Source organism: Physeter macrocephalus, chromosome 8 (genome assembly GCF_002837175.3).
Source record: "Physeter macrocephalus isolate SW-GA chromosome 8, ASM283717v5, whole genome shotgun sequence".
Classification (NCBI taxonomy): Eukaryota; Metazoa; Chordata; class Mammalia; order Artiodactyla; family Physeteridae; genus Physeter; species Physeter macrocephalus.
Genome location: NC_041221.1, coordinates 139,504,009 through 139,519,817, shown reverse-complemented (window position 1 = coordinate 139,519,817; position 15,809 = coordinate 139,504,009). Strand labels below are relative to the sequence as shown.

General features: G+C 41.0%; 1 protein-coding gene across 2 annotated transcripts in view; it reads right to left on the bottom strand.

Annotated features, from left to right (window-relative positions):
• The window catches only part of KCTD16 (potassium channel tetramerization domain containing 16), a 275,179-nt gene extending 264,591 nt beyond the window's left edge, over window positions 1–10,588 (bottom strand). The window contains exons 1-3 of one of the 2 annotated variants that reach the window (XM_024121073.2): window positions 10,540–10,588; window positions 9,243–9,328; window positions 7,734–8,875 (exon numbers count right to left, since the gene is read on the bottom strand). In XM_024121073.2, coding sequence (XP_023976841.1) covers window positions 7,734–8,565 — 832 coding nt within the window. In that variant the 5' untranslated portion in view covers window positions 8,566–8,875; window positions 9,243–9,328; window positions 10,540–10,588. Of the gene's footprint in view, window positions 1–7,733; window positions 8,876–9,242; window positions 9,406–10,539 lie in introns of those variants that run through there. The other variant, XM_024121072.2, reaches the window with a different exon arrangement.
• Between the last annotated feature and the right edge of the window lie 5,221 nt (window positions 10,589–15,809).

Here is a 15,809-nt window from a genome sequence, read left to right as displayed (position 1 = left end):
CATGTATACACTGATGTGTATAAAATGGATAACTAATAAGAACCTGCTGTATAAAAAAATAAATAAAATAAAATTCAAAAATTCAAAAAATAAAAATTAAAGTGCTTAGCCCAGCACCTGAAGAACTCAGTGGACGTTAGGAAATGCCATCATTATTACCAATCACACCAGAGCAATCACACCATCATTGCTCTCCAGTTCTTCTGTTAAGAGATAATGTAATGGTATATGCAAGACAGTGGCACCTATGACCATAACAAAAGTCTGCAGTGGGCATTTAGTTTCCTTCTTTGAGAAATATTTAGGGAGTGCCTACATTTTTGCCAGATTCTGTGCCAGGTATATCATGATGAAAGTGACCGACACAGTTCCTACCTTCACAGAGCTTGCAGTCTAAGGTTACAGAAACAGTTAAATAAGCAAGTATAATACAGTATTATTTGTGCCACAGTAATGGAAAATAGGATCCTATGGAGCAAAGATAAGAGGTGCCTAATCTAGATATGGTGGGCTAGAAAGGCTTCCCATAAAAGGAACCTCTAGATTGGGACCTGAAGTATGTAATCAAAGCAGGTGAAGGCACAGTTCCAGGCAGAGTGAACATTATGTACGAAACTGAAGAAGCAAGTGTATAACAGCATTGAGGAGCTAAAAGAAATGGAGTAGAGCTGAGGTTAAAAATGTAATGGGTGGGAGGGCAACAGAAGAGGCTAAGGACAGAAGCAGAGGTCATTCCACCAAGAGCTGTGATTCATGTTAAAGAGTGACATGGTCAGGCTCACATTTTAGAAATCTCACCATTTTTGCAGTAGGAAGAGGAGACCCAAAGGGGACAACACCAGATGTGGGTGGGAAGGACAGTTTCAGTTTCTTTGCAATAATCTAGAAAAGCAATGCCAGTGGGCTGGGTAGCATCAGTGGAGATGGGAAGAAATGGATGGATTTGAGACGGATGAAGGAAAAGAACCAATAGGACTTGGAGATTGGAGAAATGTTTAGGGAGAAAGAAGAGCCACTCAGGTTTTATTCTTCCCTGGGGAACTGGGCAACTGATGAATCCATTTCCTTCTCTCTCAAGGAGAGAAGAGGTTTGAGAATGTACACGATGAGTTCAGTGGAGCTTCCGCACAGTTGAAAGAATCCCAGAATACAAAATTAAAACAGCCAGGAGGCAAACTTTCCCACTCAGAATGATTCTTCCTCCCAGCCAACAGGAGCCAGTGCACATCTTGGTAGGTTCACTGCACCCCTGATGGTAGCCCGGCCTAATGACAAGAACAGCAGTGGAATACTAGATAATTCTTGGATGACTAGAAGGAAAAACTGGAGCCTCTTTTATTGCCTGCTGTATCGTCAGAATCAACTTGAACAATGGAGAGAACAGATCCCAATTGCTATTTGTCCATATGATGATCATGAAAAAACTAACAGGGCTTCCTTGGTGGCGCAGTGGTTAAGAATCCACCTGCTAATGCAGGGGACACGGGTTCGGGCCATGATACGGGAAGATCCCACATGCCGTGAAGCAACTAAGCCCGTGTGCCACAACTACTGAGCCTGCGCTCTAGAGCCCGTGAGCCACAACTACTGAGCCCACGCACCACAACCGCTGAAGCCTGTGCACCTAGAGCCCGTGCTCCACAAGAGAAGCCACCGCAATGAGAAGCCCGTGCACTGCAACGAAGAGTAGCCCCCAGTCGCCACAACTAGAGAAAGCCCGCAGGCGGCAACAAAGACGTCAACACAGCCAAAAATAAATAAATTAAATAAATAAATTAAATAAATTTTTTTTAATGGAAAATTTTATTAAAAAAAAAGAAAAACTAACAATAAGGAGAGGTCCCTCCCTTGCCTCCAAAGCAGATAGCATTTCAATCTGTCAAAGCAAATTAAAAATGGACCTGCCAACGCTTGTGAAGATTTCTTGCAAGAAATTCTGAACCTGAATCTGATCAAGCCTGAGAATCTGGTGTTTAGCTCTAACAAATTTACAAAAAATACAGGGGTAAGAAAAAAAATGTGTCAATGACATCACAGAGATCACAGAGATGGATGAGCGAAACCCAGAGTGCCAGACATTCACCATGACAAATAACTTGGTTTCTTCAAACAAATAGATTGAAAAAGAAAAGAAAGAGGGAGAGAGAGAAAAAGGGAGCAAGGGAAAAGGAGGGAGGGAGGGAGAAATTAAAAGAGATGTAAGATTTTTGCCATTTTGTCGTGTATGCCATATGCAATATTTTTTTAATTTTGAAAGAGAAAATAAATAGCAATAAAAGATAATGGATGGACCTCATCTGACTCTTGATTCAAAAAAGGGTGTGACAACTTAAAAAAAAAATATTGTGGGGCTTCCCTGGTGGCGCAGTGGTTGAGAGTCCGCCTACCAATGCAGGGGACACGGGTTCGTGCCCCGGTCCGGGAAGATCCCACGTGCCGCGGAGCGGCTGGGCCTGTGAGCCATGGCCGCTGAGCCTGCGCGTCCGGGAGAGGCCACAGCGGTGAGAGGCCCGCGTACCGCAAAAAAAAAAAAAATATTGTGAGAAAATCAAAGAAGTCTGAACACCAACTAGATATTAGAAGATATTAAAGAATTATTAATTTTGTATGTGATAATGGTATTGTTACATATCTTAAAATTCATTTTATTTTAGAAACATATAGTATAGTGTTTGTGGATGAATGAAATGACTGACTTCTAAAATTTGTTTCAAAAGAATCCAGTGCAGACAGAGGAGAAAGTAGGTAGGAATATATATGAACCAAGATTAGTCTTGTAATGATCACTGTAATTTTTGGAGCTGGGTTTCTCTACATTTGGATGTGTTTGAAAGTTTCCATACTAACATGTTTTAGCTGACTTGCCAAGAAACGCAGTATTTGAGGAAAGCTAGAGCAAAGACCAAAGAAAAAGAGCAATAGTCAGCTATGATGCAGAGACTGAGCATCGCCTCTACATTTCTGAAGAACTGTTTTCTGTGCATCGGACTGGCACTCTCTTCTATGTCCAGTCACTCCTCTCCATGGTTTGTGTTTGGAGGTCTTCCAAATGGAGCTCTGTGGCACATTCTCAGCTATTTCTATCTCTAATTCCTTTGGTGAGATCTAAACCTCGTTAGGCTATCAAAATCATTTGGTCTTCTCTTTCCAACCGCATACATACGTTTTTAATATATTGAGGCACTTGGGAGCAATCACAGAGATCTCCCCCTTTCTGCCTACATACTGACACTTCTCTTGCTGTCACATTCATTCAGGATGCCAGAGACCTAGGAAGAAACGATTCAAATCATCTCCTACAAGGAATTGGGCTCAGGTAATATACCTTGTTTGGCATGAAAGGGAAAACGGCATAATAGGATATTTTACTAACATGCTTATATCCCTGTTACGTTGAGCCCAACGGTCGGAGAACAGCATCTTAAAGAGATAAGAAAAAATGATACCCACTACCCCTTTCTTTCATCATCATCATCACCATCCAATATCTGCCCAAGCAGGGTCTAAACCAACTTCAGGATGAAGCCTTATACTTAGATTATGCTATATATTTAAATTATAAATTAAGAAGGCTCAAGTCTTAAGAACACTCCCTTTGGGATACAAAGTCACTGGATCCACAGTTATTAAAAGGTTTCTTATGTATAAAAACCTCTGAAAAAAGTAACACCATGCCTTGAAAATATTCTAAATAAAATGACAGAACAGAATTTTTACTGACTTCTTGATTATGGCATAGAGAGAGAACTTGAAAGCAGGAATGACTAAAGGAAGAGGAAGAGAGAACATCTTAGATGGAAAAGACAGAAAAACATCACAGAAAGAGGAGAGGCAGGTGTGGTAAAGACCAGACCCTCACAGTTTGGACTTCACTGTTCTGTGGCTTCATTTTGAATGTGCCAACATCATATTTCCATGGACAATAAAAATTGAAGCTATCATTGGTAACTTTTGAGGAAACAGGAAAAAAAGAGCTAGAATCATTTCAAGATAGATGCTTTCCCACCTGTTTTCCTTTAAAAACACACCCTCTTATGGAAGCTTTTAAAATCAACTGGGTAAGTTATTCACAATGGCCAGAACCACCATTTCTTCCCAATACAAGGTCATGCAGCCGAATTCTAAGTGAGAAATCATTTCCTGATCTACTTTTCTCCAACACTCCATCTCAATCAACCACCCTGAAGATATATACTGTGTATATAAAGCAATTTAGAAACTTTTGTGGAAACAACCCTTTAAATTTAAGAAAACCAAGTAAAAAGAAAAAAGGTTAAAATGCACCTACAAGCAGTAATCTGTTGAAAAGGCCATGAATTGGTGTCTCCGTAATTCACAGAACTCATAGTTTATGTTTTTGGATCTTATGAATTAAACTCCCTATTTGTGGTCAAGTTATCACAGTTCTATTAGAGGCAAATGCCTTTGAATCTGAATGGTTTCAGGCATTTGTCTGAAGTAACTCACTCATGAGCAGGATTAAGGAAATGTACTTAATTTTCTCCAACCAAGAGCAAGCTTCCCTAGGGCACTAGAAGAGGGCTAATAAGAGGTTCATTTATTTCCACGCACCTGTGATTTTGTTCCTAAGTGGTGTGAACGGCTATTGAGTTCAATATCAGGACTTCTCGTTTCCAAATTACTTAGCTCTCATTTCATCTAGAGGTGAATCAAGAAGGCATCCTCTGATGTTTATGATATTGCCTTCCATATAACACTTGGAGAGAAAACAGAGGTAATTATTTACCTAGTTGGGTGAGAAAGGTGGAAAAGTACCCTCTCGTTTTTTTAATTAAAATACTTTGTGAGGCAATCCTAGGACAGACATTTCTTTACTTCCTATATCACTCACATTTTTTCAGTTGCTGATAAGTGAATCATAATCCACAGTATCTCACATATTTTGGTGTGTAAGCAACGTAGACAAACACCTTTCTTGCTGCCCTTTTGAACACACACAAACATGGGTTGACTTTAATTGTTCGTAGTTCTGCAGTAACGAAACACTCAGTCAAAACTGCCTGATGTTGACCATCAATTCTAGGTCCACATGAAGACTGAATGAGGCAAGAATCTAACTTGTTAATAATTGACAGATTTCCCAATTTCCCCTTGGAAAATCTGGAAGAAAATTAGGCAAACAGAGGAAGAAGGGGTCTTTCCCCATGACTGTCAACCACCATATGCAATGTGTTAATTTCTTGCTGTTCATTTTTTACTGTGATCTGGATCCAGACAAAGTGACTCTGCATTATCCTTGGTTATTAGAAGAGTCTAATTGCTTGGAGTTAATTACTTGGACCTAAGGAGTTTGTCACTACATATCTATATCTTTATCTACAGATATCTTTATAACATAGGAGGAAGTTGAGTTCCCCTGCAAAGAGCACCTTTTCTGTTACTTGGTTGGTTTTTTTGAGGTTGGGGGAGGTGATCACCAGAGACATACACTGCCCCTGCGGATCTGGCTGGCAGGTGGTGGCTTCTGGGCTCCACACCCTCTGCAAAGCGAGCGGTGGCTTGGTGCTCACAGTTGGTTGATTGGCAGGGCTCGGAGCATCTTTGCATACAAGCAACTCCCTGCTTTAGAGCACCTCCTGTAGTTTTGTCCCATTAACCTGAGCACAACAGCTTGATGCATTTGGTTATAGAGGCACAGTTGGCAGCTTCTAATTAAATAATTATGCCTAAGCAGCTGCACGGAAGCTGTCATGCGCCTTAGAAAGGCAGCAGCCAGTTTTATTGATCCTAAGACAGAGGAAGAGTTAACACTTAGCTCTGGTTGTTAGGTACAAAGGGCAAGTATATCATATGCAGTATATGTGCCGTGCAATATGAAGTTGCTGTACGTTTGTGCTAGCCTGTCCATGGAGTGATGGAGAGCAAACCTTGGCAACCTCTCAGCAACCCAACAAAGAAGGAAGTGATTATATGATCAGAGAACAGAGTCTGTCGAGAGCAATCTAAAAAGGACATAGTGTTATATGGATGAGTCTTTGATGAACACAGAAATGTCACTGAGCTAGTAGGCAAATACACTCAGGTTCTGGGCATCATTTAGATGAGCAAGTGATTAGAATCAAGTGTAGTCTTTTTGAGGGGCTATGGTTGGTAGGTTTTCTTTTATTTGACTGAAGCTTCTTAAGAGACTGTTTTCAAATATTAGAAATTGGAGAACAAGGTAAATATCACACACCTAGATTTAAACTCTATGATGCATTTTTTCCCCCAAAGTTAGAAGATATTTATTCTACAGAATCACAGATAATGTCACACTCCTTTGTAGAAAGCTAAAAAGCTAAAGCCTTATCTCCATACTAGTGGAAAATTCACCAGAAGAAAGCAGAATCTGGCAACTAAGTTCCAACATAGAGGAAGGTACAGATTACAGACAAAGGCCAAAGGTAAGGATATTGGACCAAATAATGCTTGTTCCAACACATCAGAACGCTACTGAACTGCTGGCTGATTTCATTTTTCTACACAGGCTGTTCTTTCTATACAATCCATTTGTCTTCACTTCCAAAAACCAAATGTGTGATAATCCAGTAGAGAGCAACTCGGCTTCCCACAGGCCTTGTCACCAAGGTTCCCAGCACCATCTCCAAATGAATAAACACAACTGTAGGCAAAAAACCAGTCCAGGAAATTCAGTTGTATCTTTATGTGTAAAGACATCTAGATATTTTAATCCTCAAAATTTATGGATTTGCCTTAAAATAAGAATAGAGAAAAACTGGAAACATATTTCTTATGGAATTCACTTCACCCAACTCCCAGACCTGTTGAAAATCAGCAGTTCATCAAGCACTAAACTTTACAGATTGATTGATTGTTCTCCTTTCAGAGATCAATGGCTTCTATTTAGAATAATGCCATTTCTTAAAATAAGGCATTCTGTACAGTCATTTAAACAAATGGACTGACCTCTAACAAACTCTTACTTTAAAGGCACAATTTAAAGGTACAATTGTTTCCTTTCTTTTTTCCCTTCTGGTTTCCTTTTATGTCAGCAATTCCATCACCTCAGCTATCTGAAGATGACTGCATGTGACTGACAATTCTGAAGGATTCATTCCTTTTAGATGACTCCTAAATGAAGCTCAATTAAGTCTGCACTGCAACTCATATCTCAGTACAGATTGCTAAGGAATCAAATCACTAATCTGTAAAGCCTAGAAAAGCAAATTTCAGACTTGGGGTTGGGGGGAAGCGGGTCTTTCGTCAGTCTATGCTGCCATCTAGCCAAGATCATGTCATTCGGTGTAACATCTATTTGTGTTTTCAACGCCCCCATGAAAGCCAGTCTTCAGCAACCAGCTTAAGAGACCCCAAAGTTAGATAAAAGAATAGAGAGCAGCACTTCAGCCACTCTGAGTCTATCAACCTCCTGTGGACCAACAGCTAAGTTCTAATGTTCTTATGTTCACAATTCAATATCTGACAGAGACATACATGCCTGTTTTCATTCCACATATTACCTATACCAATATCATTTGCATCTTGTGATTTTTGAGGCCTTTAAATATTCTGTGATTTGACTGGAAAAACAAACGTTGTCTTAGGTAAGACATGAAAGCTGACTATAACCTCTAATCATCTAGCTGTACCTCAAGGGTTAGAAAAAAAAAACCAAAATAATATTCCTTAGACATAGACTGAACATGCAGACATATATTTCTGTTAAGAGGATCCATACACATGAAAAAACAAAAAGAACCCGTGGTACTTACGATAGAAGACGTACTCAGTGTAACTTGACCAGATCTTGTCATCTGTGTATTGGTTGACGAATGATGCTGTCACTGAGGAGTTACAGGCCACCATGTGGAATCCACATTCTGACAACATATCAAAAGCCCTTTCCAGATGCCTGAATTTGAGATAAAATCTGGAGGTGTATCTTTCTGGGGCTCTGTCAGGGTCTCTGCTCTCATTCAAAGTTTCTCCAAAGACCTCCTTTGCCAAGGAAATCCTTCCACAAACCAAAATCCGGGGAACTCTCCGAAACTTGGCATCTGCCTGCCCCTCTCTGCCCATGGTGCAGGACCCCCTGTAACCCACAGTAATAAAACCCCACTTACGGTCAGCAGGGAGTAGCGAGGAAGGGGGGCATATTCTCGTGTCACTTCCTTGGGAGGCATCTTCAAAGTCACTATGGCAGAATTCATCTGGGCTTTGCTTGATTTCATCAGGGGTCAGGAGTTTGACCAAGTCTGGGAGCTGGAAGTACTCAGCTTCCCTTCTCAGTCTTCCCCTTTCTGGAAAGTGATCAGGCAGGACCACCTGCCTGTCCCTGAGATAGTCCAGAATATAACGGAACAAGAATCCATCTCTGTCAATGAAAAACCTTCCCTTGGAGTCCTTGGCTAGATCGTTAGCTGTGTCTCTCTTTGGGGAAAACATTTTCCACAGGAGGGAATGAGGGATGCTTATTAATGTGGAATGGCGAGTGAAATAAACTTGACCCCCAACATTCAGCTCCACGACCTCAGGGAAGGAGTTGGGAACAGCAGCCCCTTGTTCTCGAGGATAATAACGACTACAGTTTCCACTCAGAGCCATTGTCCCTTTCTTCTTCTTCTTCTATTTTGATGTGAAGGTGCAGTTCAATGGAGTCAGAGCCTGATCCTTTGCACCAACTTGTAAGGGAGGGAGAGGAGGCTAACTTGTTAAAAAACGGCCTTCTCTTACCCAGTTTTTCCCTAAGAAAGCAAAATTCAAAGACTCCACAGGTGAAGTGATGCTGCAAAAGTAGTTTAAGCCCTGGCAGGTGGTAAGCTATTACTTCATGGAATATAATCAACTCATCTGCATCCAATCTTCCCCCACGCTCAGTAGGCAAGGCAGGCCAGGTCCCCAGTTACTGAGAGGTCTGTGTGAAGGAAAAGAGAGAAAATTATTTCCTCAAACCGAGCATGAGTCAGAAAAAAAGAGACCACTGGAGAGAGAAGAGGGAAGGAGAGAAGCAGGAAGGGAGGGACGGAGGGAGGGAGAGATTATTTTACATAAGCAGCCCTGGAACTACTGATTTCAGCCATTCTTCAACTAAATCGTAGCTTCTCTCAAGCTATTTTGTGTCTACATATTTATCCATATTCCTCTGTCTCCAGCATTTAGTATTAAAAACATTTCTATTTGATTTCTGCATTAAAAAGGAATATGCAATTTTCAACTTCTAAAAGGGGATTTTTTTTTTTTTTTCTGGCTGGACAGGAAAAGTAATAAGCCTCGGAACTTACCTTAGTGAGTGCTGGAAACAGTTCTTGTGCAGAAATACCCATTTGCAAAGCAGTCGGAATCCACAACCACACAACAGAGTCTGGAGCTTGACAAATCCCAAAGAGGTAAAGGACAGAGGTATCAATGAAAAGTGCCAGAGAGATGTGCTCTTAGAAAATAATCATATATATGTGTGTGTGTATATATATATATATATATATATATAAAGATTTATATAAATGTATATTTGTGTATATGTATGTATATATTCACTTCCAATCTCAAGTTAAAACAAGTCACAAAAAAGTTAAACCGTGACGAGAGGTTGGATTGAAGAAGCAAAGCAGAGAAAAATATTCATCCAAAGCTTCTCCAGGAAAAAAAAAAAAAAATCAAACCTTTGGAAAGAATCCTTAAAACAGAAGAGAGTTGCAGGAGGTACTGGGACTTAGAAGCTTTTCAGAAAGCCCAGAAGCAAAAAGAAAGACAGATGTGCCCTGCTGGGGTCCCAGGTAGCCACCCCACCTGCCGGCAAGGGCAAGCGGGCTCCCATGTTCCCAGACAAGTGGGAGCCGGCGGCCGCCGCAGCGCCGAAATGACGGCAGGGGGCTCGAGCTCGGGCTTCTCCGGCGGCGGAGCTGGGTGGTTCCACAGTTCCCAGTGCAGTTCGGATGCTGTTGTTTCAGCAGTGCAGGCAAGAAACCATCCAGGGAAATGACTATTACATCATCTTAAAGGAATATGGCTTGGAGAAAGCGGAGGCAGCTCCGAGTCACGTCCGCCTCGCTGACAGGTCGCCAGGACTGCGCGGGGACGCCGCGCTCCGGCAGTGGGCACGCGACTCCTGGGCGCTCCGGGCTCGGGGCGGGGACGCAGCGCTGCGCAGCCACTCCCCCCCTCCCCGTCCTGTCCGGAAGTCTGGAGTTTCCAAGGGCCTTTGCTTTGCCCTTTCCTCCTGTCTTCAGACCTCCACCGCCACCACCATCCCCCAGAAACAAGCCCCCAGCCCAGTGGTGAGACGAACACGGCGATTTTTCATTAAAAAAAATCAACAAACATGCCCGTCGCACGTGCATTGAATTTCTGCGGAAGGGCAAATTGCCCCTCTAAAGCTTGTTTTTATTAAAAAAAAAAAAAAAAAAAAGGAAGGAAGGAAGAAAAGCACACCCAACGACCCCGATGTTCAAGCTACAAAGTAGTTCTTTTTCCAACCAAAGAGGATGAAACCATGTTCTCTCAGATGCCCTCACCTGTTTTTTCCCTTCTTCTCCATCCCTGTGCCACCCCACCACAGGAAATAAATAAATAAATACATACGTGCATAGGTACAGTCTCTCTGGAATTAATGATGCTCCTTCAAAAGAATCCACGAAGCACTGGTACCCTCAGAAAACCCAGGGTTTATATCAGTAAGTCATGAGCTTAGCTTCCATGTAAATTGTTACCTGCAACCTTTTTTCTGGGCTGTTTCCTTACAGAGTGTCTCTTTGGATGTGCCCCGCCCCCTCCCATCTCATCCCAAGAGGACTCTGGTGGAAGACACGCCTGCAAAGAGACATTTTACTCCTGTCCCAGAGGGTTCCCTTAAGTGCATCATTAGAGTTTCAGGAAGGCATTTCCAGGGCAACCTAATCAACTAACAAAGTGCTTCCAGTTGATCCTGCCAGTCAATAATGGCCCAGCCAACAACTTACAGTAAGTCAGCCATTTCCCCTTTTAAACACCAACATCTTAGGACTCACATTCCTAATGAGAATATAGTACTTCATCTATGAATAATATATGTGAGGCACACTCCATTCCGAACAATTGCTATTTTTAAAAAACGAAAGCCAAAAATGGAGAGGAAAGTATGAATTAGATAGATTTTATGGGATACACGTGTTTATTGCCAACTCTTGCCCCCAAAATTAGCTTGAAGATAGACTCATCGGTAGCATAAAATAATTTCTAATTTAACGCTCTTTTCTTTTACTAAGAACCGGATTACTGAACACATTCAGAGTGTTAGCTAACACTCCAACACCTGATTATATTTGACTTTGTTTGTTTAACGAATGTATTAACCTGTTCTGCCCTCAATCATTGGGATTTTAATGCTGGACCAATCAAGGATGTGTCTGTTATTTGATGAACTCATATCGCCATCTAGTGTTTTCAAACTATCAGTGCACATCTGTATCTGGCAACTTACCTGAGCCAAAAGTTAGATTTTTTTTCCCTTTATTTTAAAGTTTTTATAGTGGTTTGAGTATTTCCAGAAATGTTCTGTTCACCAAGATGACAAAGTAAACATTTAGTTGCCATCTGGTTAAGGGGAAAATAAGTCTGAATCTATACCTATTAAGTACTGGTTTTGGTTGTAGTTAAGAGCAAATTATTTTGTTTAACAGAGTAGGCCAGTACGCCATGACAATAGCTTTGGAGATTAGATATTAAAATATTGGGGGGGCAGTCTGACAGGAAGTGAAGAATGAGAGGAAGAAAAATTATAGTCTTTTAAAGATAAAAGGAACTTGTGAAATGGAATCACCATCTCGTCTTAAAGATACGGAAACTGAGTACCAGAGAGGGAAAGCACTTCCACAGGGTCACACAGCTGTGGAGTAGCAGGGTAGGGGTTAGACCACTGCCTATTCAGAATGATCAATGTCCTGTTTTTAACCTTATGGATTCTAGAATAGGGATGGAGAGGTGGCAAGTAAAGAAAACAAGAAGAATTTCAAGATTATTACACATCTGAAAAAAAAAAGAGCAAGACATTTAAAAGAGCTTTTAGCATTGAGTTGAGTTGAAAGGCTAAAATATTTTTACCATTTAAAAGTAGAGTAATCTGAATTTCAAAAATGAGGAGCTCTGTTTATTTGTCTGGGTTCCATAGGGTAGGCTATTTTTGAGACAAGTAGTTTTTAATGTTTTTGGAGAATGGACTGCTTGGAGAATCTTAGGAAATCTAAGAAATGAATACACAAGCATAAAAGTTCACATTCAGTGTCGGGGCAGAGCTTCTCAGAAAGGTCTGAGTAAAGAGAGGAACCAGGGAGATCACGTGGCCAGGGACTCACATTCCCAGCAATCCTCAAATTTTGACTATGAACCTTGTTTTTGAAATGAGATTACACACACAGAGACACATTCTGAGGATTGAAAAAAATAAAACATAAAACATTCACCACATGACCTTAACCTTGTGACCACACCACCTGAAATGCACTCTGAATTAGTATTTCTTAATATTTTTTAATGAACACTGTAACTATCCCAGGCTTTACACACTTGTATTGCTGTATATTGTTTTGTGCTAAAAAAAAAGCAATTCATTTATTATAATAAACTGTTAAAAATAAACAACTGTTTTGCCAGCCCTCTTTAGGCATATTTACTTTTTTAATCTTCCTGGAGCCTCAAGAAATTGAGAGGTTCTGGACCTCTCATCTTTTGAGAGGTCAGGGGTTTGGGTCAAGATTGGCCCTAAGCCTATTCATGTCGGGTTCTGTAGAGCACAGGTTAACATCTGATCCGTACTCTTTCTTATTCCTTTAGTCTCTGGGATACAAAGGCTTGGGAAGTGGGCTTTGAGGAAACAAAGCAATACACCATATAGAGAGATTTAAATAGTGCTGGAGTAATCGAGTATGTCCCAGGGTGTCTCAGGAAGGCTGTCGGTAATCCTGGCTGTTTGGTGCCTGAACAAGAGGCAAGAAGCCAAGTCTAAGCAGTTAGTGTGTTCCCGTCCTTCGTGTCAGCAGATAACGCTGCTAGTGTGATTATTCCTTTCTGGCAGCTTTCCGCTGAAACACTGTGGGATGCCACACTCAGCCCGCAGGCTGAACATCCAGCAACAGATTTCTCTTAAGGGAAGAGTGAGGAAGAATGTTCCATCCTGTTCCTTGTAATATTCAAGCCCACAGCACATGAAGGCACACCATGGGTAATTTGTGGAATTGATAAAACGTGTCAGCTTCTGTTTCCTGTTCCCCACTTTCACACACCCCCAGAGCTGAATGTTGAAGAGTATATTCTCAAAAGGACAATTTTAATTTTGGAATAATGGGATCACTTCCCATATCCTCACCCCCTAACACATCCTTAAGTTTCCTCTCCCCTCAAGCACTGATAGCTTTTATGCTGACTGTCTTTGATATAAGGGAGGGAATTGATCTCATAAACTTACTCATACTAAGATGCAGTGCACTCACTGTGTTACATGCTCCCAAGGACTCCTGAATTAGCACCATCATCTTAATAGCTACTGTTTATGGAGGGCCAGCCATAGTCATTACCTCTCTCCCAGCTCTCCCTGACTGGTGGTGTAACAGCAGACAGGAGACTCAATGTCTCTGGGCCAGGGTAAAACGGAGAAAATGAGAAGACCTGCCTCCCAGGTGTGCTGGGCTGATAAAATACTATGATCTGCATGTTGGACCCCTAGCACATTCCCTAGCTCTAGCTGAGTGCTTAATAAATAACAGCAGTATCCGTGATAGTGGTTGAAGCAGCCGTATTTGTTGTTAGACTCAAGCTGAGGCACAAAGAAGTTACGGAAGATGCCCAAAGGTTGAAATTCACTTCTACTTCCAAAATCATTCATCTTCCCACTGGGCAGTTTTAGGTAAAGATCATTGCTTGTTATAAATGTATTTCTTAATAATGGGGGGATTTCAGGCTTTGGTGAGGGGGATGGGTGGTAAAATGGGGAACTGAAAATAATCAATACCATGTTGGTTAAAAATAGAAATTCCACTATCTTCTGCCAGACAAGGTTGCATTCCTGGTACCCTTTCATCCATTCCACACAGATTTACTAAGTCCCTATGTTGTATGCAGCACAGTGCTAGGTACTTAAGATACAAAGCTGAATTCAGTACAATCTCTGAACGCAAACACTCACAAACACACACTCATACTCAAAATCATAGCAATGGAAGGCAAAGATTAAAAGGTTCTAGATCCTTGAGTACAAAGCTGAATTCGGTACAATCTCTGAACTCAAACACTCACAAACACACACTCATACTCAAAATCATAGCAATGGAAGGCAAAGATTAAAAGGTTCTAGATCCTTGAGTACTGCCTCTTATTTGCAGAAAAAGATGCCTGCTGCTGTATTCAGCTTTGGGTCCTACATAGTTCACATATGACTTGGACAAGCCATTTAACCTCAGGTGGCCTCTGCTTCCATATCTATAAAATGAAGCTGTCTCCCCTTGTAGAGCTACTGTGATTGATGGCAAAAGAAAGATAAAATATGGCTGCCAAATCTTCAGAGACATACTGGGAAGTAACAGAGGAAGAAGGCAGCAAACAGCAATCTCTCTTGTTAAAATAAAGCCTCACAAGAAAGAATTGGTATTAGACTTGTATAATTTTAAAGTTGGAAAAGGAGACTCTTCAAGATCATCCACTGCACCCTCAGCTCCACCTAAAAGTTTGAGGTAATAGCAAACGTTCAGTCAAATCACTTCTCTCATGGTGTCTCCCTGAAAATACTCTTGAACTTGACGCCCAAAACATGAATAATAGGTAAAACTGTTTGTACCACCATGGAGACTCTGAAAGGAAAGTCTGCTGAATAAAGTTCTTCCAAGTGAACTCATTTTGAGATCTGAGTTTAAAAAAAATTGTTTTGCTGATCTGAAAAGCAAGTATGGACTGCTCTTCACATACGAAGGTGACATCTTTTCTTTTTCTTCAAAACAATGAAGCTTTTCTGGAACAAATGGTCCAAGATAGGAGTGCATCATTTGATCATGAAGTTGAGTGAAGCCAAGTCCACATATGTGTTTAGAAACTGTGATCTCATCAGCGTGAAACCTAACCAACAGAAATATACTCGTCCTTAAAATGGATTGGAGAATGGGTGTGTGTTGGGGGGGGAAGAATATAGCTGCCCAGCTATCGAACAATTGGTTCCAGCAAATACATAGGCAGGATTTTAGGCATAACCATAAAAAAGAAAAGAGGTCTACCCTGGCCGCCTGTACAGTCCTACTCCAAGCAACCTGCTTAACCGTGCTGTATCATTCACAGTGTGATGCTCATTGTATATGTTGTGTTATGCATATTGGCACCATCCTTACTATGTTTGCTACACATTATGCAACATATCTCTTGGTAAAGGAGTAGTGTAATTTCTAAGCCAGTAATTGTCAACCTTTTATCTTCTACCAGGAAACCCAATTTTCAAAGGACATCTTTGTCACCTTTCCAAAATATGCAACAGACAGTAGCAATATCAAATCCGCAAATGCTTAGGTGTTAAGTTCAAAAACACTTATTTATTTAAAAAGCAATCAGTCAGAAATTGCAATAACATGTCAGTGGTCTCTAGAGTGCATTTTAATGTTTTCCTAAATAGTTTTATATATTTATTGAACTCCCTGAAACAACTTGCGGGAAATAGAGTTTGAAAAGCCTAGTTATAATGAAAAGGAACAGGTTTTAGAATCAGGCAGAGCAAAGTTTGAAAGAGGTACCTACCAGCTGTATGATCATGAGCTAATCACTTTTCCTCTCTGAGGATATTCGCCTCAAACCATAATTCAAAAAGAGTCATGTACCACAATGTTCATTGCAGCTCTATTTAC